Below are 23,833 nucleotides of genomic sequence, written 5' to 3'. Positions count from 1 at the left end.
TACTTTCTCCAGAAAACCCCATGCTCCCTAGATCCTTGTGTTGCTTCTCTATCCAGCCTTCTGTTCAAGTGTGATCTCTCCTCTTTCAGTGTCCCTAGCAATAATTTTGCTTCTCTCTTCTGCCCCTCCCCCCCCTTTTGTAGTGGCTACACTTTTTATAAATGTGTAAGTGAGAAACATTAGTGTCCTTAAGGGGAACATTTCAAAAGCGATTTTTAAACACTCATGCTCCTGCAGTCCTTAGCATGTTAAGGTAGTAGTCATGACAAAAACACATACCCAACATTTTCACTGTAGATCACACCTGAAATAACTCCAGGGCTATATAGAAATACTTTACATTTAGAAACACAAAATAACCTGAAACTGACAGAAATGTTACAAGCAGCTCTGGTGCCTGCCATATACAAATTGGCGCACAGACTTCTCAGTCCCTGTTTCCAGATAGGTGACATAGGAGGCCCCTCCCCTCTGCTCCCTGGCTGGAACTCTGGCAGAGACTGCAGGTACAGCAAGGTCTGCCTGGCTTCCTCCTACCCTGTCCCCTCTCCTCCACACCTTGCTGCTTGCTGGACAAGCAAGGATCCCCCACCTTCCTCCCTCCCATCTCCCACAGACCCTAGGTATGTAGTATGCTAGCTAATGCTGAAAGGTGTCTGTGTATGAGTGTCTCCAATTTCACTGGTACAGGCAAGCAGAATATTGACTGCTTTAGGGCTTTTTGGAGCTAATCAACAGGTCATCTGTTAAGCTGTTTAAGAAGAGTTTGAATTAATGGAGAGAGGCTATTGTTTTGCTGATGAGGTGATAAACACTGTTATCAGCCCCCTGCTGGCTTGCTCCCCTGTCAGTTTGCTGCAGACAGTATAAAGAAGTAGGGAGAGGAAGATTGAAAAGCTCCATATCATCAACAGATGCATGCACTGAACACCCTTCCTTGCTTCAGAGTGCTGCCTTGGGGGCTGGCAACACTCCAGCCCCTTCGGCAGCCAGTGGGGAAAAGCCGGGGATGGTGCAGGCAGGGTGGAGGTTTACACCCCTCCCTAATCAGAGCATCCTGCCAGGGCCTGGCCATGCCCCCACCTCAGCTCAGAACTGTGCAAGTAAAGGGAGGGCTGCTGTAGTGCCCTCAAGCTTCTAGCCTGAGCCACTGCAGGCATGTAACCTGAATTTCCTCAGTCCAGAGAGAATGTCTGTCCAGTTACAAACCGGTTCAGCCTAGCCAGGTTAAACTAACCTGCAAAGTTTGAATTAATTCAGGCTAAGGCTTTTTTAATGTCTATCCCTAGCCTAAAAGTACTTCTTTTTTTTCCCCCTTGTGATTTGTCTGCTTGCTCCTCACTATTGAAAGCAAGTGTTGTAAAGCCTCTGTATTTCCAGCTGAGTACATATCCACCAAAACAGGTGCTCTGCTATAGTTAATAATAATTTTTACATACCATTTGGTTGAAAACTGCAATCTTACTTTAAATTAAAGACTATACCTTTGTTAGGAAAGCTGCCATAGATAAATTTAATTAGTTGTAATGAGCAAGATGAGCCAAGGGAAGTAGAGAGCTCAAAGGGAACCTGTAGTGCTTAACCATTTCAAAAACCATTGGGAGCCAGTACTATCCTAAACTATCTTGAGGTTTTAAAGCTAACTAGACTAGACCTGGTTGTTTGCTTGCGTGCTAGGTTTCATGCACATAAAGCACTTAGCTCTGCCTCTCTCCCTTGATTTATTTTTGTAATGTATAGTATATATGAATATTGCTGAGGTGTATTTTCCTGCCTCTTATGAACACATTTTGTCTGTTGTTTGTCTGTTAGTATTAAATGTTTATTGTAATGAATATGTAGTTTAGTCGTCCTGAATATGTGGCTGAGTTGTAAGAGTCGTATAGAAAAAGTGTTCCCTTCACTAGAATTTTTATTTTTAATGTTTATGTTTTTATAATTGTATTTATGAAACATGTTTTGTTAGTTCTATTGTAGAAGCTGCTTTTGAAAATCATTTAGTTAAATTACTTATATAAACTAAAAGTAACTTAAAATGAAGTTAGGTGAATAAAATTACTCCTAGCACATCAACCTTCTTGGAGACTTTTTAATAATATTAATGTAATACTAAAATGTGATTTTATTAAATCAGATTGCGTACTATGCAAGTTCATGATTCTTTTTTTGTCATCCTCAGCGTTCCCTCTAAGCTGTGAGGTGTGTGCAGGCGTGCCTGGCAGTGCAGCATGAATGTGCCTGCGCGGCTGTGCATGCCTTACAGGTTAGAGGGAATGCTGGTTGTCCGTCCCCTGCCCCCTCAACAAGAGTTGAAGTTTTTAACCCCTATAGCAGAAAATTTGTCTCCTGAGTTCAAACTAGTTAAAAGATTAGTGATAAGAGAAGCTCATGCGTGAGACATGCAGCTCTGGCATTAAATGTTAGACTGCTGCTCTATTGTTGACTAACTCACAATTTTGTAGCACAACCAACCATAAATTGCTGATCTTGTTGGTAGGGCATAGTCTGTGCATTTTAGTGACTTGAATAGCTGGTGGGTGACCTGTTGTAGACCATATCATGATTAACATGCTTTAGATTTAACAAGCTGCTTCCCATTTATGAGTAAACATAATAAAAGGTTTAGATTGCTTGCACTGTAGGGCACTCAGCTTCCCTACCCCAGTCCTAAACAGCACAGCTACTGTGGGTTTTTGGAAGCAGTGTGGATTTCACCACCTCGTTCAGAAGCTGTTTTTTATAGACAGTGTCAAAGTTTGATCCAGTCATTTTTACAAGCAGTCCTTTGTCTGCATGCAAAGGACCATTCACTTAAATGAAGTGCTGGGATTTGCCCTTTTTGCTATAAATCAGAATGTGATCTGGCTGCACTGTTGCCAGATATGATTACTTGAGTTAAACTGAGCCGAAAGGCCTGTCTTAAATCTGGTCAACTGAGGGCCAGAAAAGAAGCTCAGTGATTGATAGTCTGTTTTTTTTCATGCTGGCTTCTGTTTGAATACACTGGAAAGTAATAACCTTGAACAAGATAGATTCTCAGTTGTCACTGATGCGTTGGGTAAAACAATGCTCTTGCTAATGTTCTTTGTATCAATTCAATCTCTCTCACAGCTGGCTGAGGAGCTACAGAGCAAACCATTGAGCAGTGAGATCAGAGAGCTGTTGAAACTGCTGTCAAAACCCAACCTCAAGGTGGGGAAGTGTTACACCTGCAAAGTACACACAAACATACACACTTTTTCTCTCTTCCCTCCTTCTCCCCCTTTCTAAGGAATTTGTCTGATTCAAGTTATTTACATATATGAATATTTCTATGCAAGAACACAATGTTAATAGTAAAAATATGCTACAGAGAGAGGCAATTAATAATGTTTATGAAATTCACAAAACATTTACAAATTTATTATAATGTTAATGAAATTTGCAAAGATACTTCAGGAGAGAGGATTTGATTACTTGCAATTGGCTATTCCAAAAAAAAAAGCTGTAGTATGAAAATTAAACCCCAAATATCTTTTTCTTTAAATGTCTTCAGTAAAGTGGTAAAAACATTAACATTATAGCTGTGACTAAACTGTAAGTTGTTTTTTGATTCATGGTGATTATAGATAACATAATTTAAAATTAAAATAGTGAACATGCATAAATAGGGCTTTATGTATTGGGAAATGAACTTAGTATAATTTTTCAAATGCCCCAAAATCAGCATTTCATCTTACAAAAACCCATAAGATTCCATAGAAAGTCCTGTGAGGATTCACCTGTGTTTAACTGACAATGTGCTATGGTGAAACTAAGTATGCACCTTCAACTTGTTCTCTCCTCCCACCATGTGATGAGAGAGTGCATCATACATGCATGTTCCCACATCTGAATTAATTAACAGCTGTTAGTTAATACTAACTTTGGTGTGGAGGAGTAAAAGTTGCTGTTTTTAGCCAGGTTGTCTCTTTAAAATCCTTGTTACGTGAAATATTCCGCTGGCACCTTTTATTGCTAGCAATAAACCTTCTTTGTACTTTCACCCCTGGTATCTTTATTGGCCTTTGCATACCGGGCACGATCCCAGACTTGAGCTGGGGCTCAACAATGACTCCACAACTGAGATGCCCTAGTATCTGTAAACTGTTCCAAGACTGAAGACAGAGCATTATGGGCTCACTGTTCATATAATTTTTGTTCTACACCTCATCATTACATGGTGACAACCTGCTTTCCTCAGAGGTGATAAGCAGTAAGTAGGCTTTAATGGTATATTTTGCTCAATTTGACTATTCAAAAAATGCTGGCACATCTTAAGACCAAAAACTCTTAAGCTTTACTAAGTATTATATATATATTATATATATATATATATATATAGTAGATCATATGTAATTTACAACATTGAAGCATTGATGAAATGAGTCTAATAACTGTTCACTGGTCCTGATTTTATCTGTTTTAAGAGGCAACATCATCTTTCAAAAAGAGTTATATTGATGTAATACATCAGTACTGCTTTTATGCCTAGATCATGCATAGATGTTTCATTAGTTTTCTGCTTTTTCTAAGCTTTAGTTTGGAGGCAGTATCAAACTGATAACCTACATACATGATTAGCCAATAGCAGGGGACAAAATCATTCTGGTTTTAGTGTAGTGTATTATGGCTGTTTATTCTTTCCATGACTTTATCATTTTCCTTGAAAAGGTACCAGTCCTTGGCTGGAAACAAGTGTTTTTGGTGCTGTTTTTTAATGGGACCAACTGCACAGTGGGGAAGATGTTAGGCAAGCTTTTGAACTAATGGCATGTTATGTTCAACTTCCCATGCAGAAAATGCTGGCATGTTTTAGTCCACAGACCCGAAGTTTTACTATGGTAGATCATACATGTTTTACAACATCAAAGTTTTAATTAAATGAGTCTAATAGCTGCCCACTGATATTGTTTTTAAGGCATTTATATTGACTTTCATAAAGAGTTGTAATAGTATAGTGCATTTTATCAGACCTGAAGAAGGACACTTTGTCTCTAAAAGCTTGTCTAATATCTTTCCCAACTATGCGGTTGGTCCAATAAAATACTGAAACCCTAGCTTCTCTCATATTTCTTGGACCATCATGGTTACAACAGTATTCCAACCCTAATACAGTCTTTGACTTGGGCATTTAGGAACTGCTTTAGTAAAATATTCTTTTGCATTCAGTGGTCTTCCTTCAACAGTTACTTTTTTCCTTTTGTAAATGGAGACTTAACTGTTTTAAGCTAGTCAAAGATCTTTTCTTGCTGTGGAAGAAAGGAATGGCTGGGTAAAGGGCAGTAGCCCAGTTGGTTGACCCTGAATAAGATGGATGCATCACTTTCTACCAGGTTGGGCTTCCTGAAACCTGGTTCTGGACATAAGAGGAGGGGAGGGACTGTGTGTCTGATACTCTTGCCCAAGCCCCGCAACCCTAAGTGGAAGTGGATGGCCAGGGGTGTGGAGAACCATAGCTTCTCTCTACAACACATTGACTAAGAAAGTATCTGACAAATAGTAATGACTTGTGCTGATTACTTCATTCCAGGGCAAAGGGGAAAGAATAAAGACTCAGTCTTGCCCTTCCATATTAGTACATGAGATGAATTAATACGGACCCCTGAAGCTGAGGAGAGGGCAGGCATTCTCTTTCCTTGCCTCTGGACATTTGGGGTAAACTGTTCTATAGAACAGCATTCTCACGGAGCTAGCTAAAAGCCATTTAAGTAACTGGGGTTTTTTTCCTCCCACTGTTGCAGTACCCTTTTTACTTTTAAAATTTATGCAAGAGTTGTCTCGTGGTAAATGGGCATTATTGTTCTGCTGAGATCTTTCTCTCCTCACCAACTTTGTAACTGTAACTTTTAGGTGGAGCCACCAGGAGTATTTCCTGCCTTTCTCAAGCCAGAATGTAAGCCCTGAACTGTCAGGCTGAATGCAAAATGTACTTTTAAAATTGTGTTTCTGCAGGCCTGTCTGAGGAGGAGAGCAGACCTGGGAAAGTGGCTTTGGAAGGCTAGTCAGGATTAGTTAACAAGATATAAGTGTAGAAGTGTTCAGTAACTGAATTATTCAGATGAACATAGTATATTATGAACTTAAATTTTATTTTAAAAGATGCATGAGTCTCTGTTTACTTCTAACTCCCACAGATCATAAAGATCACTATATTTGTTTCTGTTGGTTTTTAAAACTTTGACAAATTCATGGTGTTCAGTGTTGTTTTTTTCCCCAACCATAAAGAAAGAGGTTTTAGTTTGCTGCACCCCGTCATTTAAGGCACATTACGCTGCTGAATTTATAGAGGCTGGAATTAATGTGCAATACACCGCCGAGGCATGCAAACACCAAAACCATTGAAGTGGTGCAAAAGCATTAAAAATGTTGTACACACACACACCCCTTGTTTCATCTACACACGGCCTATCTCTCCTGATCAAAACAGACCTTGGAGCACACCAGCATATTTAGCTCCAGGACGAAATCACGTGGGTTTGTTCCTCTTTGTGTAGGATATTATGGAATGGATTAGAGCCAAGCATAATAGTTTGAAGGAAGACCATGTGCTTGCTTGGTGATACAGGTTTAAAGCTCAACTGCAGAACCAACCATGTGAACGTGGCTCACACACATTGAATATCACAAATGAAAGTAACTAGTGACTTATGGTCTAAATGTGTAATTTTATAAATGTCTTTAACTTATAAAAATATTCTGTTATACTTTAGAACTTATTTTTAATTTCTTAGCTTGTTTACTGCATCATTTCAGTGGAGACAGATACTTTCTCAGTCAACCTCAGCAAACATCTAATGTTGAAGTATATATTAAGGTGTGATGATGTTATGAAAACTATACAGGAAACCTGTCCAATTTCTGTAACTATGTTGTAAAAATAATGAAGACTTCTAAAGTAAAATTTAACTGCCTTTGCTAAACAGAGAGAACTTACATCAGTGATATGTTATTTTGGGTTTATTTCCACATGTTAACTAGCAAAAATCAGACATTTCAATAGATTTGCCAGTCATTAGAGAAAATTAGAAGCGACTCATTAGATTCATATAGAATTTTTAAACTGATAAACTAGATGGATATCTTTGTAGACAAACTACTTTAGCTCACTCTGCAAAATATTGTTTTAAAGGTGTTTTTTTTTAACGGTAATAGTTTTGTTTTTAGTTTGATACCTGAATGTCCTGTTAATAATCACCATCAGCTAGGATTGCTTACCACTTTGAGTTAGTCTCTTGGAAAAGGATGTTGGTTATGATCAAATTAGAATGGGATTTGAAGGGTTTGCTTTTCCTTTGTTTACTTGTGTAGAAAATGTAACCTTATTTGCTGTACTACTATAAAAAACACATGCAAATGGACTACCATATGTGATGAGCTGCAGTAGTGAGATATGAGGATTACCTTAAACGTAATGAAAGCACTCCGAGATTTATTTCCGTTCATGTATATATTGCATTATAAAGTGAACTAAGTTTGCTGAAGTCTTGCTGCTTTTGCTTTGTTATAATGTTAGTAGCCAGTCCTGGAATTCTTGTACTCCAGGATGAAAAGGCATCATGGGAAGCATGGTATTGGATACCCAGCACCCTTTAAGGTCTTGGGGCATGGATGTCCAGATTCCTGCTTCCTGATCCTGACCTCCTGTACCAGCAGATGTGCAATAAGGACTTGATGAATTTTATCAGGGATTCCAAAATTGTTATGTCCTATCATGCACATCTGGCATGGCAGATGTATGGTAATGTTAATGTAAGAGTAATGATGTAGCCATGATGGTCCAGAAATTATGTAAGGTGAGGATTTCTTAGGGTGATATCTTTTATTGGACCAACTATGTGACTGAGAGAAAGTCGGACACGTTTTTGAATGGAAGACATTCTTCCTTGGGGCTCTCAGACTACATAGTTGGTCCAATAAAAGATATCACCCTAAGAAATCCTTGCCTCTCTCCTGGCAGATTTATGTGAGATTCCTCTACCTCCTATCTTTTTTCAAAACAACTAGAAAGAAGCACTAATCTAATGGGTTTTGAAAGGCTTATTTAACATGCATTGTATTATTATATTTTTAACATCCAGCACACACTTTTCCCCAAAAGTTGCTGCTGGAAATTGCTATGAGCACTAATATGAGAGTAATACAGTAAGACAGTTTCTGCCTGTTATGTGCAAAAGAGAATGTAAAATCTGCAGATGAAAATTTGGTGGCTGGGGAGCGATAGCAGAAATTGCTGCTTCTCTGCTGCCAAATTTCTGGATTTATGGGGAGCCCCACAGGCTTCATAGCACTCTGGATCCTTTCACGGAGGTGGCCTGGGACCCAATCCAGGGATACAGAATTGGCTGGAGGCAGTTTGGGCTCTGATCCTTCAGCTCAAGGCCATGGAAGGTGGTGCAGGGCCAGATTCGGCCTGCAAACCAACCCCAAGATGCTCATCTGGCCCATGCCAGCAAGAGATTAAGCATCACAGTTAGACTAAAGGCCTGTTATCTTTGCAGCTTTCATAGCTATTCCAGGGCCTTGTTTAGCTACCACAAAGCAAAGAATAGGTAGCAGTTGCTGCTGTAACAGGAAATCTCATGAACACACAAGGTCTCTGAGAATTGGTTATTTTAAGGGATTTTCTTCCCACTACCTTTTAGATTTTATCTTTTAGCTATTTAATAAAAATGAAGCTGGCCTTTCCTATTTGTTAGCATAGTCTTGTGTCGAATTAGTTAATATCGCTGTCAGCTAGCCACCACCATTTTCAGTTGGTTAGTAGTATAGCATGTGTCATTACTTCAGTTAAACAAGAAATGAAAGGGGTTCTTGTAGTGATGTTTCATTCTGTATAATTAAGGATAATGAGCTGTATTTAAAGGTGTTAATTCCCAGCTTGTCTGGAAAAAGAATACTGTATCCAATTACTAGCTTTTCCTTTGCAGTTCTTTAATGACTTTCTCAGAATCTCCTGTCCTGATGTGATGCCATGAATTAGATATATTTAATGTCTGTTACAGGATGACCTTGCAAGACAGTTAAAAAATTCATTTGACATTCTAGTTTTGTTGAGGGATTTGAATTTAAATTGAGTTGATATGGTTTTGTATGTATGAGTGTGAAATGCAACTAAAATTTCCATAATTTGGTCTACATGTACACTATATATTCACCACATTTATAAAGGAGGGCTGCCAACTAGAAACATTAAGCAGGTGCTTTCCTTGCTGCCTTTATAAAATATAGCAATGTGCAACACAAAACTGGTGCCCATGATTTATATATATTTTATATATAAAGCAAATCCTTCAATTTCCATTGTAATTTGATGATAACCAACATCCTTTTTTCTAGAGACTAACTCAAATATAGTGGTGAGCAATTCTAGTTGATGGTGATCATTAACAGGATATACGGGTATCAAACTAAAACCCAAACTATTAATTAAAAAAAACCAAAATAAAATTTTGGTTTGTCTATAAAGATATCCATCCATGTGTGTGTTTAAATAAAAATTGGAACCTGACACATGCTACAAGTACAAGTATAAGGCATGTCTTTTGGGAGCAGGGGCTTGTTTTTTTAACTAGCAAGTGTTTAACCTGCATAGGTTTTCTTCATTCACTAGACCCATACCAGTAAAATAATACATAAAAGAAACTTTTATTTCTCGAACCAGACTTATACTTGGGATCCTTTCCAGAAGAGAGAATGTATCGTGTATGGTGGGTATCTTTCTGCTTTTGAGAACTGGCATGCTATTTACCTAAAGCTTTAATTCCTTGAAAGTATGGGGATACTTTTCAAATACAAAATTAAACATTTTGCAGAAGTCAGTATAATATAAAGCTAAAAAAAATATGGATATTCCAAATATTTTGTTTAAGTTTTGATTTTTATTTCATTTTACTTAAATAAATAAATAAATAAATAAAATCCATGATTAATAACTCCATTCCTTCTCTAACAAGCTGGCAGAGTTATGCTCTTTTTGGTTTAGAGCCATGGCATGAAAGTGTAATTTGTCTTTTTATTTTTTAAATAATTTGAAATTTATAAACTAAAACAATACTGTGGGACTTAACGTTTCAGGCTGTTAAACTTTGTTACTCTGGCTTCAGGCCAGAAAGGTTGTTCTGTCATAAAGAATGGACACCAGTTTTAATCCCTTTTCTTTACCTGGCTTTCATCTCATTCCAAAATGGAGGCTTTTTGGATGCGACAGAAGATTTACATTCCACTCGTATTTAAATGTGGATCGTAATAACAGGAATTGCATACTTAATTACATATACATGACGATTAAGAATTTACTTTCAAAATAAGTTTCTGTCAGGGTGAGTTCAGTGCGTTTTTGATTTGTTTCTGTTGTGGTTGCCCAGCAGTGCTACTAATTATTTTAAATGTATAAGCCACTGTGCTGAAAATTATTTTGAAGGATGCTTCCATCTCTTCTGCTTTGGAGGAAATTGGACTTTTTTCTAAGTCCCTAAGAGTTCCCATGATAGTTCAGACTACCTGCAGCAGAATTCTTTGCATACTGTTTGTGGGCATTGAAAGGATTGCCTGCTTCTCCCATGAAGGGCAAAGCAGAAACATAAGCAAGAGCACGAGGCACAACTGTGTGCAATCTGAATGTAGCAAGGTAAAAGAATATCTAAACTATTTGGAATATTTCAGAAATTGTACCTGTAGCTAAACTGAGAACAAGCATTGGACATTCTTAAAGTATTTTTCTTGGCTACTTCTGTTACTTTAGAATGAATAGAATTTTGGAAGTAATTTTAAGATAATTTGCAGAGTGAAGGGAAAACCACTCTTGTACAGCTCTGGGAATACTTTAAAATTAACTTGCCCATAGACAACCTTTACAGAAAAAAGCTGTTCAGAGAATTTATAGTTTTATTAGAACTTTGTTAGTTGCATGTTTTTTGGGGGTTTTTTCCCCCCAAATTGCTTTAAAACAAAGTCTGAAAGGCATGCCATGGGTATGCAGCACAAAGATATATATATGAGATGTGTACTTACTATTTCAGTATTTGTAATTGGGTGGTTTGTTTTGCTTTTATTTATACCTTTTATACCTTTATTTATACAGAAATATTAATTAGTCTTGACTTGAAAAATTGTATCACAAGGGGTGATTGCACTGCCTACAAAGTACCCATCTTAATTTTCAGATGACTTATTGCAAGATTAGCACTTACAGAAGAAATCTGTATATTTCTGAAAATGTGTTGTACATTCATTTTTATATAATTGACATGGAGCTTTACAGTGTGTTTTGATTGTCACTTTTAAGTAAACAGCATATGAATTCCTGTAGCCAGTCAGCTTTGAGGCTGAGGCAGTTTTGAATGTTAAGAGATGGGGAGGCTTCTCCCTTCTAGCGATCGTTTCTTCTTATCTGGAGAAGACTTATGGTGATTTAAAGCAAAGGATTAAATTTGTGTTCAAATATTTCATGCATTTATTTTTAAATGACTCTTTACTAGTTGTGTAGTAGAGGTCACCTGGATATAGAAGGAACCTTTGATCCACTGATATCTTTAGTATTCAAATCTAGATTCTTTGTATGTGCTAGTCATAGTCTATGCTATCTGAATCCATCTCTCTGCTACTTGGAAAGAAATAACTGTTTTAGGACCTGTTGCAGAAATTAGTAAGTGAAGTTCTACAGCCAGTGTTATGTAGGAGATCAGAGAAAAAGTTCATAATAGTTCCTCTTAGTCTTAAAACTGTGAACTTATGAAAAGTAGAGACATTAGAACTTTTACTCAAAATAATCTGTGGGTGGTTCTGTGTTGATCCTTTCCCCTCCATTCTGGCAACCTTAAAGAAGCTAGTTCTTAAATTTATCAGTTTTAGTTCTTTACTTTTCATTCTGTTGTGTTCATGTCCAGTGTCATTTTAAAGAGACTCCTTACAGTTTTGTTTTTTTAGTTATTTTTGGTTTGGAGGCATTTGAATCAAGCTGCTTAGCTGTGCTTTCTTTTGGGAAAATGTAACTATGAGTATATAAGTAGTATTGAGAAAGGAAAGCAAAAATTTGCTTTAATAAAACATAAATAAATATTTTAATTTTAGTATGTAGCAGTCAGAAGACGTCAACAGGCAATCATGTTGCATTCCTAGTGTGTTAGGAGCTGATAAAATAAACTCTTAACAGTATAAAGGAGAGCATTGGCAAGGCATAGTGGGTGCATCCGGGTGCATGTGCACCTCCTGAGCATGACTGTGTACTCCCTGTGAAAAGGCACTGTTGACACTGCCAATGGCTCCTGCAGGCAGTTGCTGCTCGCCACCCCCCCCTGCACTGCCAACACTGCCGGTGGTGTCTGCGGGTGGTCCACGATTGCTGCTGGCCGCCGCCAGCCTGCAGGTGGTCGCTGACCGCTGGTCGGTGCTTGCCACCCCTGTGGCTGCCTGCGGGAGCTCCCTGCTTGCCACCACCACACTCCTGCCACCAACAGTGCCGCTGCCGCCTGCAGAAGCTCACCATGCCCCTCCCCTGCCCCCCGGCTCCGGGGGCTCGTGGTGTTCGTGAAGGAAAAGCAAGAATACGAGATAAATGTATTTTTAATGAAGACCAACTCATTAGTTAGGAAGACTGTCAGCCCTTTTTCATGAAATAACTTAATTGCTCAAAGTTGGGCAGCCTGAGCTGCTGTAAGTCTTGAGGTATGGAAATGTAAATGGTCCCTAGAAGCCAACTATTTTAAAAATGAAAGTGAAGCCAGGCAAATTGTCATTGGAGAACAGAGGATTTGAAAAGCAAATCAAAGAAACTCTTCAGTTACACAAAACTAATTCTACCACATGAATTACCCAGTACTAACCCATGTACTGAATACTGTATTGCATGCATATAACGATGGCATTCATATAGCATGTAAATGGTTGGCAATAGTGAGAAAATATTTAGCAATTTAGGAAGAGAAAAATTACACAGTGTAAAATTGCATTGTTATCAAGGCGTAATTCTGCTCAGCTGGTGAAAATGGAAAAACATAGTAATTATACAGAGATGTGACTATCTGTTTAAAGGGAGATTAAATCTATTTTCCCTTTTTTGTCAGTGAAACTTGGTTGTCTCCTCTTGATTCTTTCTATAGCTTTTCTTTCTTTCAGCTGCCTCTTCTTTCATAGTCAGAAGACTATACACTTTGGTTTTTCCAGTATTCCTTACAATTTTTCCCATTATCTAGATTATTGTTGAATATATTTAACAGCAATCTTCATGTAGATATTTGTCGGTGTTTTCCTGGTCTTTATTTGTGTCTTTACCTGTTTCTAACAAATGCCAGCACTGTACTTCTTTCTCCCATGATTACCTAAGGAGTATTTTTATTCATCACTGTCGAGAGCTTTATCACAAGCAGTTTGAAAGGCCATGTGAACTGTCCACTTCTGTTATAGCTTTTTTTTTTTTGACCTGCTGAAAAGTTTTAATACATAATTGACAGTCATGTGTTTACCAGAGCTGATGTCTCTATAGCCATCAATTTTAGTTATTTTACCTAGTACTTAGTTTAATGGTTTGTAATCCATTGCATTTGATGCCTATTTCGCCGTTTTTTAAAAGATAGATGCAATACTTGCTATCTTTCCGTTTGCCAGAAGAGTAGCTGATTTTAATGAGATTGTGTTTTTCTGCACTGAAAGTTTTACTGACTGATTAAACAAAAATCAAAGCAGGCAAAAATAATTTTGTTAAGAACTATATTACTTTAGAAGTTGAGATGTTCATTTAACACTCTACCTGTGTAACTTTGCCAGCTAAATTTATATACATGTCACGGAGGGATTTTTTCGGGCAGAAGAGACTTGGGGGGTGTGGTCTTCAAGCCTCATGACTTGGCCTGATTAATCTGGAGATCCAGGGTACATGCCTAGGATCCCTCAAAGCCATTCCCATCATCTCATTGCTCAGTTTGAGCATTCATGGAGATGGAGCAAGTATAGCAGAGCTTGTTTCTTTGCACCAGTACTGGGCTCAGCAAGGAGATAGTATAGATAATTGACGTCATCCTTTCTGAGAGGCAAGTTTTTGTATGAAGAACTATGATCTTTGCTCTTATTTTTCCTCAGTGGTTATTGCTTTTCCTCAGGAGATTTGGTTCAAAGAAGAAGATGCACGCGGTCATAGCAAAGACCTTTTTGTTTTTCAGAATAGGACCTGTTCACACATTACAGGGTTATTAAAAGTTGGCTTGTTTCTTATCCAAATAATTTTGAGCATACAGAACGTCTATTTATGTTTGGGGAGGATACTTTATGTTCGGGCCCTCACACCTCAAGAACACCAAAACTAAATGAATCGGGTTGCAAAGTTAAGAGGCATACGTGAGGGACTATGGGTTTTATTGTGATATTTCGATGTTAACTGTATTCACATTGTTCTAATGTTGTATGACTCAGTTTACCTCCTTACACTGTGCACAGAGAAGGAGGGATTAAGTGCCAGGGCTGGCTGGACTGTCGCATCAGCAGAGCCTTGAATGCCTTTGTTGACATATCAACAAAGGTGAGATGGCCAGCACCCAGGAGATGAGCATGACAGTGGCAGAGAAGGCTGGAAAACTACAGCTTGGCAGCTCCTGCCAGAAGAGTCTAGGAACTGAGAGAAGAGAAGCTGGAGTGATTGGAAAGGGGACAACTGAGTATCTTTGGGGGCAAGAGACTTAGTTATGTCAGTCTGAAATTAAGTAGAAGTCAGGGTAGATTTGCACCTTATAGACTAACCAAAGTGTGTGTATTTTATTTATATTTATATGTATGTATGTATCTACATATACACATGCACATATTTTGGTTAGTAAATTTAACAGAGCAGGGAGAGAACCTCTGGCTGGGTGACCTTTTTGCCCCAGTTAATGCCTTTACTGAAGCAACGGTCCGATCTGCTTCTTGGAACTGTGGGTTGCTCTGCATCCCTCGAGGTGGGGAAGTCCCTCTGTCAGAACCAGAACTGGGTGTTGGCACCTTGAGCCTTGCCTCGGAGAACCAGGGAGGGTGAGGAACTGAAAGGTGGGGGAAGAACCCTTTCTCAGAGTAGGAAGGAGCTTAGGCTCCCCCCTTGTTTTGGAAGCCAGGCCTTGCCTTTCTTCAAGGGGTACTTGGATACCAGATGAGGCTACTGGGACTCAGAGCAAGCAACCCCTTCCAACCCCCACCTGAGGGTACTCCGGGACAGCATATTATTCAGGAATTCTTCATTTTTGGTTTAAAATCAGGGCTTAGTCTTCCATGATAATAGCCATGTGTGAGCAGAAGAGGGAGAGGCCACAATAGAGGAAAAACATAGGGCTGCCATCTGGAAGAATATTAACACCTTTACCAGATGACATGGACTGGCTGTGTGTTTCTATGGACACTGAGAATAGTTAGACTTTGGAAGTGTCTCCAGGGGTTCCAGGCAATGAGCAAAAGGAAGTAAAAGTCTGAAGATGCGAAAGGTCTAGCTTTCTATTGGCTGTTACAGTCTGACTAACAGCTGCAGGTAAACCCATCAGTTCAGATTGGTGGATCTGATATGAAGAAACTACATTTTCAGGCAAGGAAATTACCCTATTGTGAAAGGAAGTTCATATATTCAGGAATAAAAATCCAACATGGTTAAGAGGAAAAAGTAATATATACTTAATAATGATTCAAATGAGATGTTGTTATGCCAAGAATATTAATATATTACAGATAAACACAAAAGCGCACACATGCAGTATGGATTTTAAATATTTTGATAGTCGAGTCATACAAATGATTCAAAAACAAATTGAGGGGAAATTTCAATTGCTCTGTATGCAAGACTGAACCTGAATGCAAGTCAAGGATATTATTCTGACCATTTCAGGCATAGAGATTTTTTTTTTATTTTTGAACAGACTTAATCACTGAAATCCTGCACCATAATTTTGAGGTGGTCATAGCCAAAATGTACAGAATATCTTGTTATGTTCTTGTTGAAGAGGGTACCACATCTAGTGATACCTAATTTCTCATGACATTTTAGGTCCATGGATTTCATGGTATGATCTGAGGAACATGTTTTGTTTGTAGCTCTGGCTTCAGTTTTATTCCCTTTAGTCTCAAGAGTTTTCTGTTAGATATTTACAGTATGATATAGCTAATACATTAATTCCTTTTAATGGTAGCTAAATTCTGTAACTCGATGTTTGCATTCAGTGTTGAAAGAATTAAATGCAAATACTTTTACTTTATCTCACTAGTGTTTTGTTAACAAGTTGACACTATCCCATCCTTTGATAGAATCTTACTACCTTTCTGCTTTGCAAATAGCTTCTTTAGTCATTTTCTGACTTGTTTGCTGGCTTTGCTGCCTTCAGTTCATTATGTTCCGTTCTTTAGCCATGTCTTCAGCTACTAAAAGGTTTCTCTTGCTTATAATTTTATTACTTGCTCGTGCTGTGTGTTTGGATTGTTTTTTGGCCTAACTGATTGCTTCAGCTAATGTGACAGATTGTCCTTGTCTGTTAGTTGCTGCATCTGTTCCTTCCACTCCTTGTTACTGTTTTCACTTAAACACATTCTTCTATTAATCTTTCTCATCTCTTCTAATATTTCTCGTCAGTCTTCTTTGCTGTTGTCTCCCTCTTAACTTGCTTGTTCAATGAGCTTTAAATAAAGCATCCCCACTGCTGTTTTCAAGTGTGGGGACGCTGATACACAAGATGCTCAGGTTGCTTTAAGTAGAGTGGCTCTCAGAACATGAGCATACTGCTCCTAGATCATCCCTGACTAATGCTTATCCATCCTCTTCTTGAAAGCCTCCAAGGTTGGAGATTCTACAACTTCCCTTCCTCACTGTTGTAATAGTGAAAAAGTTTTTCCTGATATCAATATAAACCTATTTTGCAACTTCACATCATTTCTGTGTGTCCTCTGCAGCAGTAGATGAAAACATGTTCGTTCTCCCTCTTCTTAATAGCAACCCTTCAGATAGTTGAAGGGTTCCCTCTTGATTGCCTTTTTCACAAGCGAAATGACCATTTCTTTCATCCTCTCCTCATGAGGCTTGCCTTCCCAGTACTTTATCATTTTTGTTGCCTGCCTTTGGACCCTCTAACTTCTTTCTATCCTTTTTAAAATACAGAGCCCAAAACTGCACACAACACTTCAGATGACGCCAAGTAGAGAGGCACTGTCACCTCCTTGTCTTGCACCTAATGTTCTTATAAAGCAGCCCAAAACATCATTTGCCTTTTGTACTGGTGCATCACACTGCAGACTCATCTCAACTCTGTAATCCGCTAAGACTCCCAGATCCTTCTCTATAGTGCTGCTATCCAGCCAGTTGTCACCCATTGTATTTGTGTTTTTTATTATTGTTCCCAAGGTGTAGTACCTTACATTTACCAGTATTGAACTTTATTCTGTTGGCTGTAGCCCAGGTTTCCTAACTATCAGGATCCTTCTGAATTTCACTTCTACCCTTCAATGTGTTTGCAGTCCTACCCAGTTTTGTGCTGTCTGCAAATTTGCTCAGGAAACTATCTGTTCCAGCATCCAAATCATTAATAACACATTAAACAGCCCTGGACCTAGGCTAGAGCCCTGTGGGACTCCACTCAAAACCTCCCATTCTGACATTGATCCACTTAAAATTGCCCATTGTTTGCAGCTGTTTGAGCCTCTTATCTATCCACCTTCTAGTGGTTTTATCCATCCCACATTTCTCCAGTTTATGAAAAAATCATCTAGGGACTCTGTCAAAAGCCTTATCAAAGTCCAGATACACTGTATCTACTGCATTCCCTTCATCCACCCAGCTAGTTACTCTGTGAAAAAGAAGATCAAATATGTTTGGTATGATTTGTTCATAGTAATCCATGCTGGGTGGCTTGTGATCAGCCTTTCCTACTCCAGATGCTTGCACTTCCTTATATACTCCTGGGCATTTAGGTCAGGCTAACTAGTCTTTAATTCTCCAGGTCCTCCATCTTGCCTTTTTTAGACAAGGGGCACTCTGTTTTCAAGTCCTCTGGTACCTTGCTTGTCTCCCACAACTTCATAAATATTATTGCCTTGGGCTCCACACTCTCCTCCCCCAGTTCTTTCAGTACCCTGGGATGAAGCTCATCAGGACCTGGTGACTTGAATTCATGCAGACCCATGAAAAGCTCTGACTGTCTGTTGTGTTATCTCAACCCTCAAAGTTTGTCCCTGTGTTTCCAAATAATCTTATCTGTTTTAATTTTTTGTAAAGACATGGCAAACTAACTGTTTAGCAGCTCTGCCTTCTTTGTATTGTCTGTTAAGAATTCACAGTGTCTGTTTAACAGTGGACTCGCAGCTTTCTTGGTCTTTATTTCCTGGCCAATATATTTAAAAAAAAACCTCCTTGTTGTCTTTTAACTTCCCAGGCCAGGTGAAGCTCATTTTTATTCCTCCCCATCTGACTTCTGTTCTCTTAAGCTGTTGCTGTTTCCTGGTACACTACTTTAGTGACCTGCTCATTTTTCCATTGCCCATATGCTTTCCTTTGGCTTTTGAGGCATTCTAAGAGGTCCTTGTGCAGCCATATTGGTCATTTGCCGTATTTCGTGTGCTTCCATCACATCAGAATAGCTTTTAGCTGGGCTTCTGATATTGTGCTCTTTAGAAGCTTCCAGCTTTCATTGGCTTTTATCCTTCAGTCTGTCCTTCCATGGCACCATGCCTCCTTGAGTCACTTAAAATCCACCTTTTTGATATAGTTTCTTATTTGTGCTCACTTCATGCTTTCACCATCTCAAAATGTATTAATTCTATCATCTTGGGTTTTACTGCCTCTCAAGTTTCCCTTTACCTTATCCTCCACCAATTCTTTCCTGTGTCAGGAGAGGAAAAATAAGTGATCTCCTAGTCATGTCCTCCACACAGTGTTGAGTAAGTTTCTGAATTATGTTTATCAGTATTGTTCTTCCAACATATATCTGAAAAATTGAAGCCTGTCATCAGGATCATCTCATAACTTTGGGATGATTTTGTCCCCTTGAAGACTGTTTCACTTACCTCTTCTTCCTGACTTGGCAGTCTATATCCAGTTTTCACTATTATATTATTACTGAACTTTTTGCCTTTTTTCTTCACCCAAATACATTTTGATCTGCTTCCTTCCTCCTGAACCATGGAAAAAGTGTATGTATTTTTTACATAACATGATGCTACCACCTTTTCTCCTAACCCTGTTCTTTCAAAACAGATTGTACTAGTCAATGCTGATATTCTAGTGATAAGACTTGCCTCACCAAGTTTCTGTGATACTAATCAGATGATAGGGTTTTTCACAGCGCTGTGACTTTCAGCTGATTGTAAGGAAGAGCTCAGCCTTCAGAGGCCTGAAGCCCAGGGAGTGGTGCTCACCCGGTAAGTCTGCCTGCCTTGGGACACTAGGAATGAACTGGAGCTGATACCAGCTAATGAGGAAGCAGCTAAGAAGAAGGTTAGAAAAAACTCCATAGGGGAGTGCAGGGAGGAGAGGAGAAACAGTACTTCTGGAGAGAGGCACAGAGCCAGAAAGGCCCTTCTATTTATCTGAAGGAAGGCACTAGGTTCTGGGTTTTTATACCTTTGTTTGGGTTGATTTTGTTTACTGGGACTGTAAATCCTCTCAGACTAATAAAACCTGTTTTAAAAGCCTGAATTGAGAGCTGACTTACCTAGCTAAGGAAGATGGGTGAATGACCCACTTATACTCATCTTGTTTGTTTCTCATATTTCTCTCACTTGTACATCAGGCATGTTTTGCATTTTGACTAGCTCATTTCCCTTTTGCATTCCTTATTTCTGTCCTGTGGTGCCCTGGCCCATTCCCCAAGTTGAGCTGCTTCTCTTGGTCGTCTCCCCTCTGGATTTTTTGCTCTGTTTCTGGTGGGTTTTGTTCATCACTCCCAATGGAACCTAGTTTAAAGCCCTCCTTACTAGGTTGGTTAGATGTTCTTTTCAGTTCTGGTCAAATAAATCCTGTCTCTAAATAGCAGTCCTTCTCCCCAGAACATTTTCCCATTGTCAAAGAATCCAAAGCCTTCACATCAGCACTGTCTTAGCCATGTGTTTACACCCATGACTTGATTGTCTCTGCTTGAGCCCATATTCACTGGGAGGACTAATGAGAACACCACTTGTGCTCCAAACTTCTTAAGCCTCCTGCCAAGAGCCTTTCGCCTCATCTGCTCAGTGACATTTCTGACCATATCATTGATGTCTGGACAAACAGGAAAGGGTAGTGGTACAAGGGACAAATGAGCTCTGGCAGTCTTTTCTGTGGCATCCTAAAAACAAGTTCCAGGCAAACAGCACAGCTCTCAGGACCTCAGATCCAGATAGTAAATTAGTGCTTCTGTTCCCCAGGAAAGTGTCACCAACCACCACTCTCCTTTTATTTCTTGGTTCAGTGGTCTTGGAGCCCCCATCCCTGCAGCTCTGTACTCCCTACTTTCTAGACTGCTAGGTCATCTGGTCAATTCATGCTAGTGTCTTCACTTATACCTTTTCCTCAGCTGTTCTACTGCAGAGTGCTTGAAAGTAGTTACTAACTTCAGTCTGTTCCTTTTGAATTCTGGGGGTCCTCCTTCTAGAAGTCACACTGTGTCATTTTTCATTTCTCTTTGACCTCTCCTGTGCCAACTTGTTGTGACTTCTAGCCAAGAAGTCTTCATTCTCTCTGATAGCATGCAGCATAGATACTTGTGCTTCCAATCCACCAATCTTCCATCCAAGATGGAACTAATTAAAGCTGAACATGGCCTGAATTCTGTACAGACAGCCACGGGCAGATCTAGGATTTTGAAAGGGAGGGTGGATCTAAAGATGAAACCAGAAGCTTTCCAAAGATAAGCTAGAAGCTTTACTAATGGTAGGGAGCTAGCACTATATTATTCAGTTTAAGATCAAAGCAAAAAACGAATAACTATTGGAATATGTATTCCTTTGCTAGAGTATAAATAAAGTCTAAAAAAAAACAAAACAGTGAGCTAGGCAAAAAAAATAGTCAAAGGATCTTGTATCATTAGTAGTGATGATAGGTAAATGTAAATCTCTTCCTGAGATTCATAAAACAAAATATAGCCCTCTTGAGCATCTTGACAGTGTCACCAATGCTTCATCATTAGTTATTTCTACACCTGAGTTAAGGTTTTTTGCTACAGCTAAAAACTGTCTGTAGGACTGTAAAATAAAAGAAAGATGTTACAAGGAAGGACTATCAGACAGCAAAATTGCAGAAGAAATGATAGTTTCAATAGTTGAATATCTAGACCATTAAAAAGATGGAGGGTTGTTAACACCTATAGGGTGGAGTGAGATTAACAGCAATTAGAGAGATGATAATGAGCCATGAAGTTTAATGAACACTCTCAAAACTTGCTGAATAGAAATGTCACTGTCCGTCCCAGACAGTTGATGTTAAAGTTTGGGTGGAGCAGAAATCACAGTGAAGGTGTACAACTACACCACTGCATGACACTAATCCTCTTCCACAAGTCACTCTTGTGCACATGGCACTCAACTGTCACTCAAACAACACACTCACTTTTCCCCTCGCACTTTCCTGCCAAGTGTGGGGAACTCTTTAGGCATGCTCCACCCCTCGAAGTGGGTTGTGATGTCATTATAAGTGACAGGTTCAATGGGTTCAGAACATTCCATCCCTGTGGAGCCTGTTCAGACTCACGTAAACAGCATAACTTAGGTTATTTTTTTTATGTAGTTACCTTAATAGGCCAGGGAACACTATGGCTTCTGGGACCCACACAGGCAGGTTGTGCTCAGCAGAGCAGATGGAATGGAGGCGGGGAGTGGTGTCTGGGAGTGGGACAGGCAGGGCTGGGATCACAGGGTGGTGACAGTGTGGGGCTAGGGCCCAGAGCAGAGCTGTGATCTGCCTTCCACATGCCGCTGCCCGTGGAACTGGCACCTATTGCAGGGATGTGCAGGCATTGGATCATAGTTCTGCCCTGGCCCTGGCCCCATGCTCTCACTGCCACATGATCCTAGCTTGGACCCCAGCCCCACCCACCCTTCCTGCTCCCAGATGCTGCTCCTTACCTTCCCGTGGCCCCAACCCATCCCATCCATGCATCTGAGTTGTGTCCTGCCCATGTGGGTCCTGAACCAATCTCCATAGAGACCCCACCTGCCTGCTCTGTCCAGTGCCCCGTGTGCTAGGTGTGGGGCAGATGGGCCAGGGTGCGTGGGTGGCAGGGCCAAGTCCAGCAGTGGTGGCAACACTGGCTGCATGCAGTCGGACAGTCGGTAGTAGCCGCCACCACTAGGGCTGCCAGGAAGCAGAGTCCTGCCACCATGCTGCCCCAGCCCCGCTGCATGCCTAGGGGTGAGAGGACCATCCACACATGACATGGCCTGGGCTGCCCCCTGTACCTAGGCTAGGGGACCCTCTGGAGGCCAGATAAAATCCCTTGCAGGCTGGATCCAGCCCATTGGCCGTATGTTGCCCTCCCCTGTTCTATGTAATAGCAATTGCAAAATATTTCTGCAATGAAGTTTCATATGGAAGTTTAAAGTATATTTTTAAGGAGGGAAGAAGAAGAAGAAACTTTTCTTAAGTGAATTATAAAGTTAGACACCTTTTAGATTTTCTTATACCTTCAGTTAATAAAATAAAAATTGAAATGCAGAAATAAAGGTAAAAACAACTGTGGCTTAAGAGAATAAAAAAAGGATTAAGAGCAGTCATACTGTATAGAGCTCTCATCAAAAATGTCATATAGAAAGTAGCATTTTTATTCAGCGTGTAAACTGTCATAATTACCGATGTTCCCAGTTAACATAAATGTTTCTAGCTTAAGAAGCAGTGCAAGAAGTAACTTTTAAAATGTTTCAACTTTTAGTGCTATCACCTGTAGGTTTTTTGTAGGTCAATGCTACAAAAATCAAGGCATAAAATATTTCATAGCTTTAATTCAAAAAGTGTACTGGCTTCTAGACATTCAGTGAATTGTTCAAAGTATTCATTTCTAGCTAGATCATGTCTAAGAATTTAGCTGAACATCAATATTTATATTTAGGTAGTGTAGGAATTTGGATCATACCTTCTTTCAAGTTCTAAATACAGACCATGTTTACATTAGTGAATCATAAGCATAAAACTTAGCTAAAACACAATCTCTTCTTTTCCAAAGGTGCTTAGGTGTACCTGACCCTGGACTCTATATGTGTGAATCTGCATCGCTATATAAAAAGTTCTCTGAATTTCTAGGAGCTTCCTTTAGCATTAAAAAAACCTCATCATCATTAAGGAGTGTAATACTGGAACAGATCTTTTAGACAGTTTCTTTTCACAGGTTGTGAAAAGGAAAGCTTCATGAGACTAATACATGAGGCATCTCATTCCTTGGAAAATTTGTTTGTGATAACTTCCCCTTTTCTCTGGATAACAGATGATGTCTCTTTATCTAACCTCTTGGCACTCATATTAGTGTGCTTTTAAAGAAGTTTTACACTTTTTTATTCATACTGTAGCTACACACATCACACACACGCAACTGTCTTGTGGTAAGCATATTTTAAATTAAACAGAAGTACAACATTTGGCAAAGTTATCGAAGAAATGCTTACAGATCACTTTTTATTTAAATATATAAAAAAAGTGCAAGAAAGTTCCCTTGAAGGAATAGTCAACACATTCTTAGAAGGACAAGACAAAAAACTTGTGGCAAAGTGTTCTTTCTATACTTTTTCTTCTTTGAAATTTAGATATACATTTTGCATAAAAATCTTGCATAAAAATAAATTAACTTTAATTGTGCTTCTGGATGGTAGTTCCCAGTGCTCATATTAGGGATGTAGAGGAGCATGTTAAAGAAAACAA

The 23,833-nt window shown here is 39.3% G+C and overlaps 1 protein-coding gene across 7 annotated transcripts in view; it reads left to right on the top strand.

Moving 5' to 3' along the window:
• Positions 1–23,833, top strand: part of MPP7 (membrane palmitoylated protein 7) — a 236,338-nt gene that overhangs the window by 132,117 nt on the left and 80,388 nt on the right. For all 7 annotated transcript variants that reach the window (XM_025204421.1, XM_025204422.1, XM_006023781.3 and 4 more), the window contains one exon: positions 3,112–3,192. In XM_025204421.1, coding sequence (XP_025060206.1) covers positions 3,112–3,192 — 81 coding nt within the window. The remainder of the gene's footprint in view (positions 1–3,111; positions 3,193–23,833) is intronic.

The sequence above is a fragment of the Alligator sinensis genome, unplaced genomic scaffold (genome assembly GCF_000455745.1).
Source record: "Alligator sinensis unplaced genomic scaffold, ASM45574v1 scaffold309_1, whole genome shotgun sequence".
Taxonomy (NCBI): domain Eukaryota; kingdom Metazoa; phylum Chordata; order Crocodylia; family Alligatoridae; genus Alligator; species Alligator sinensis.
This window is presented reverse-complemented; position numbering and strand designations above follow the sequence as displayed.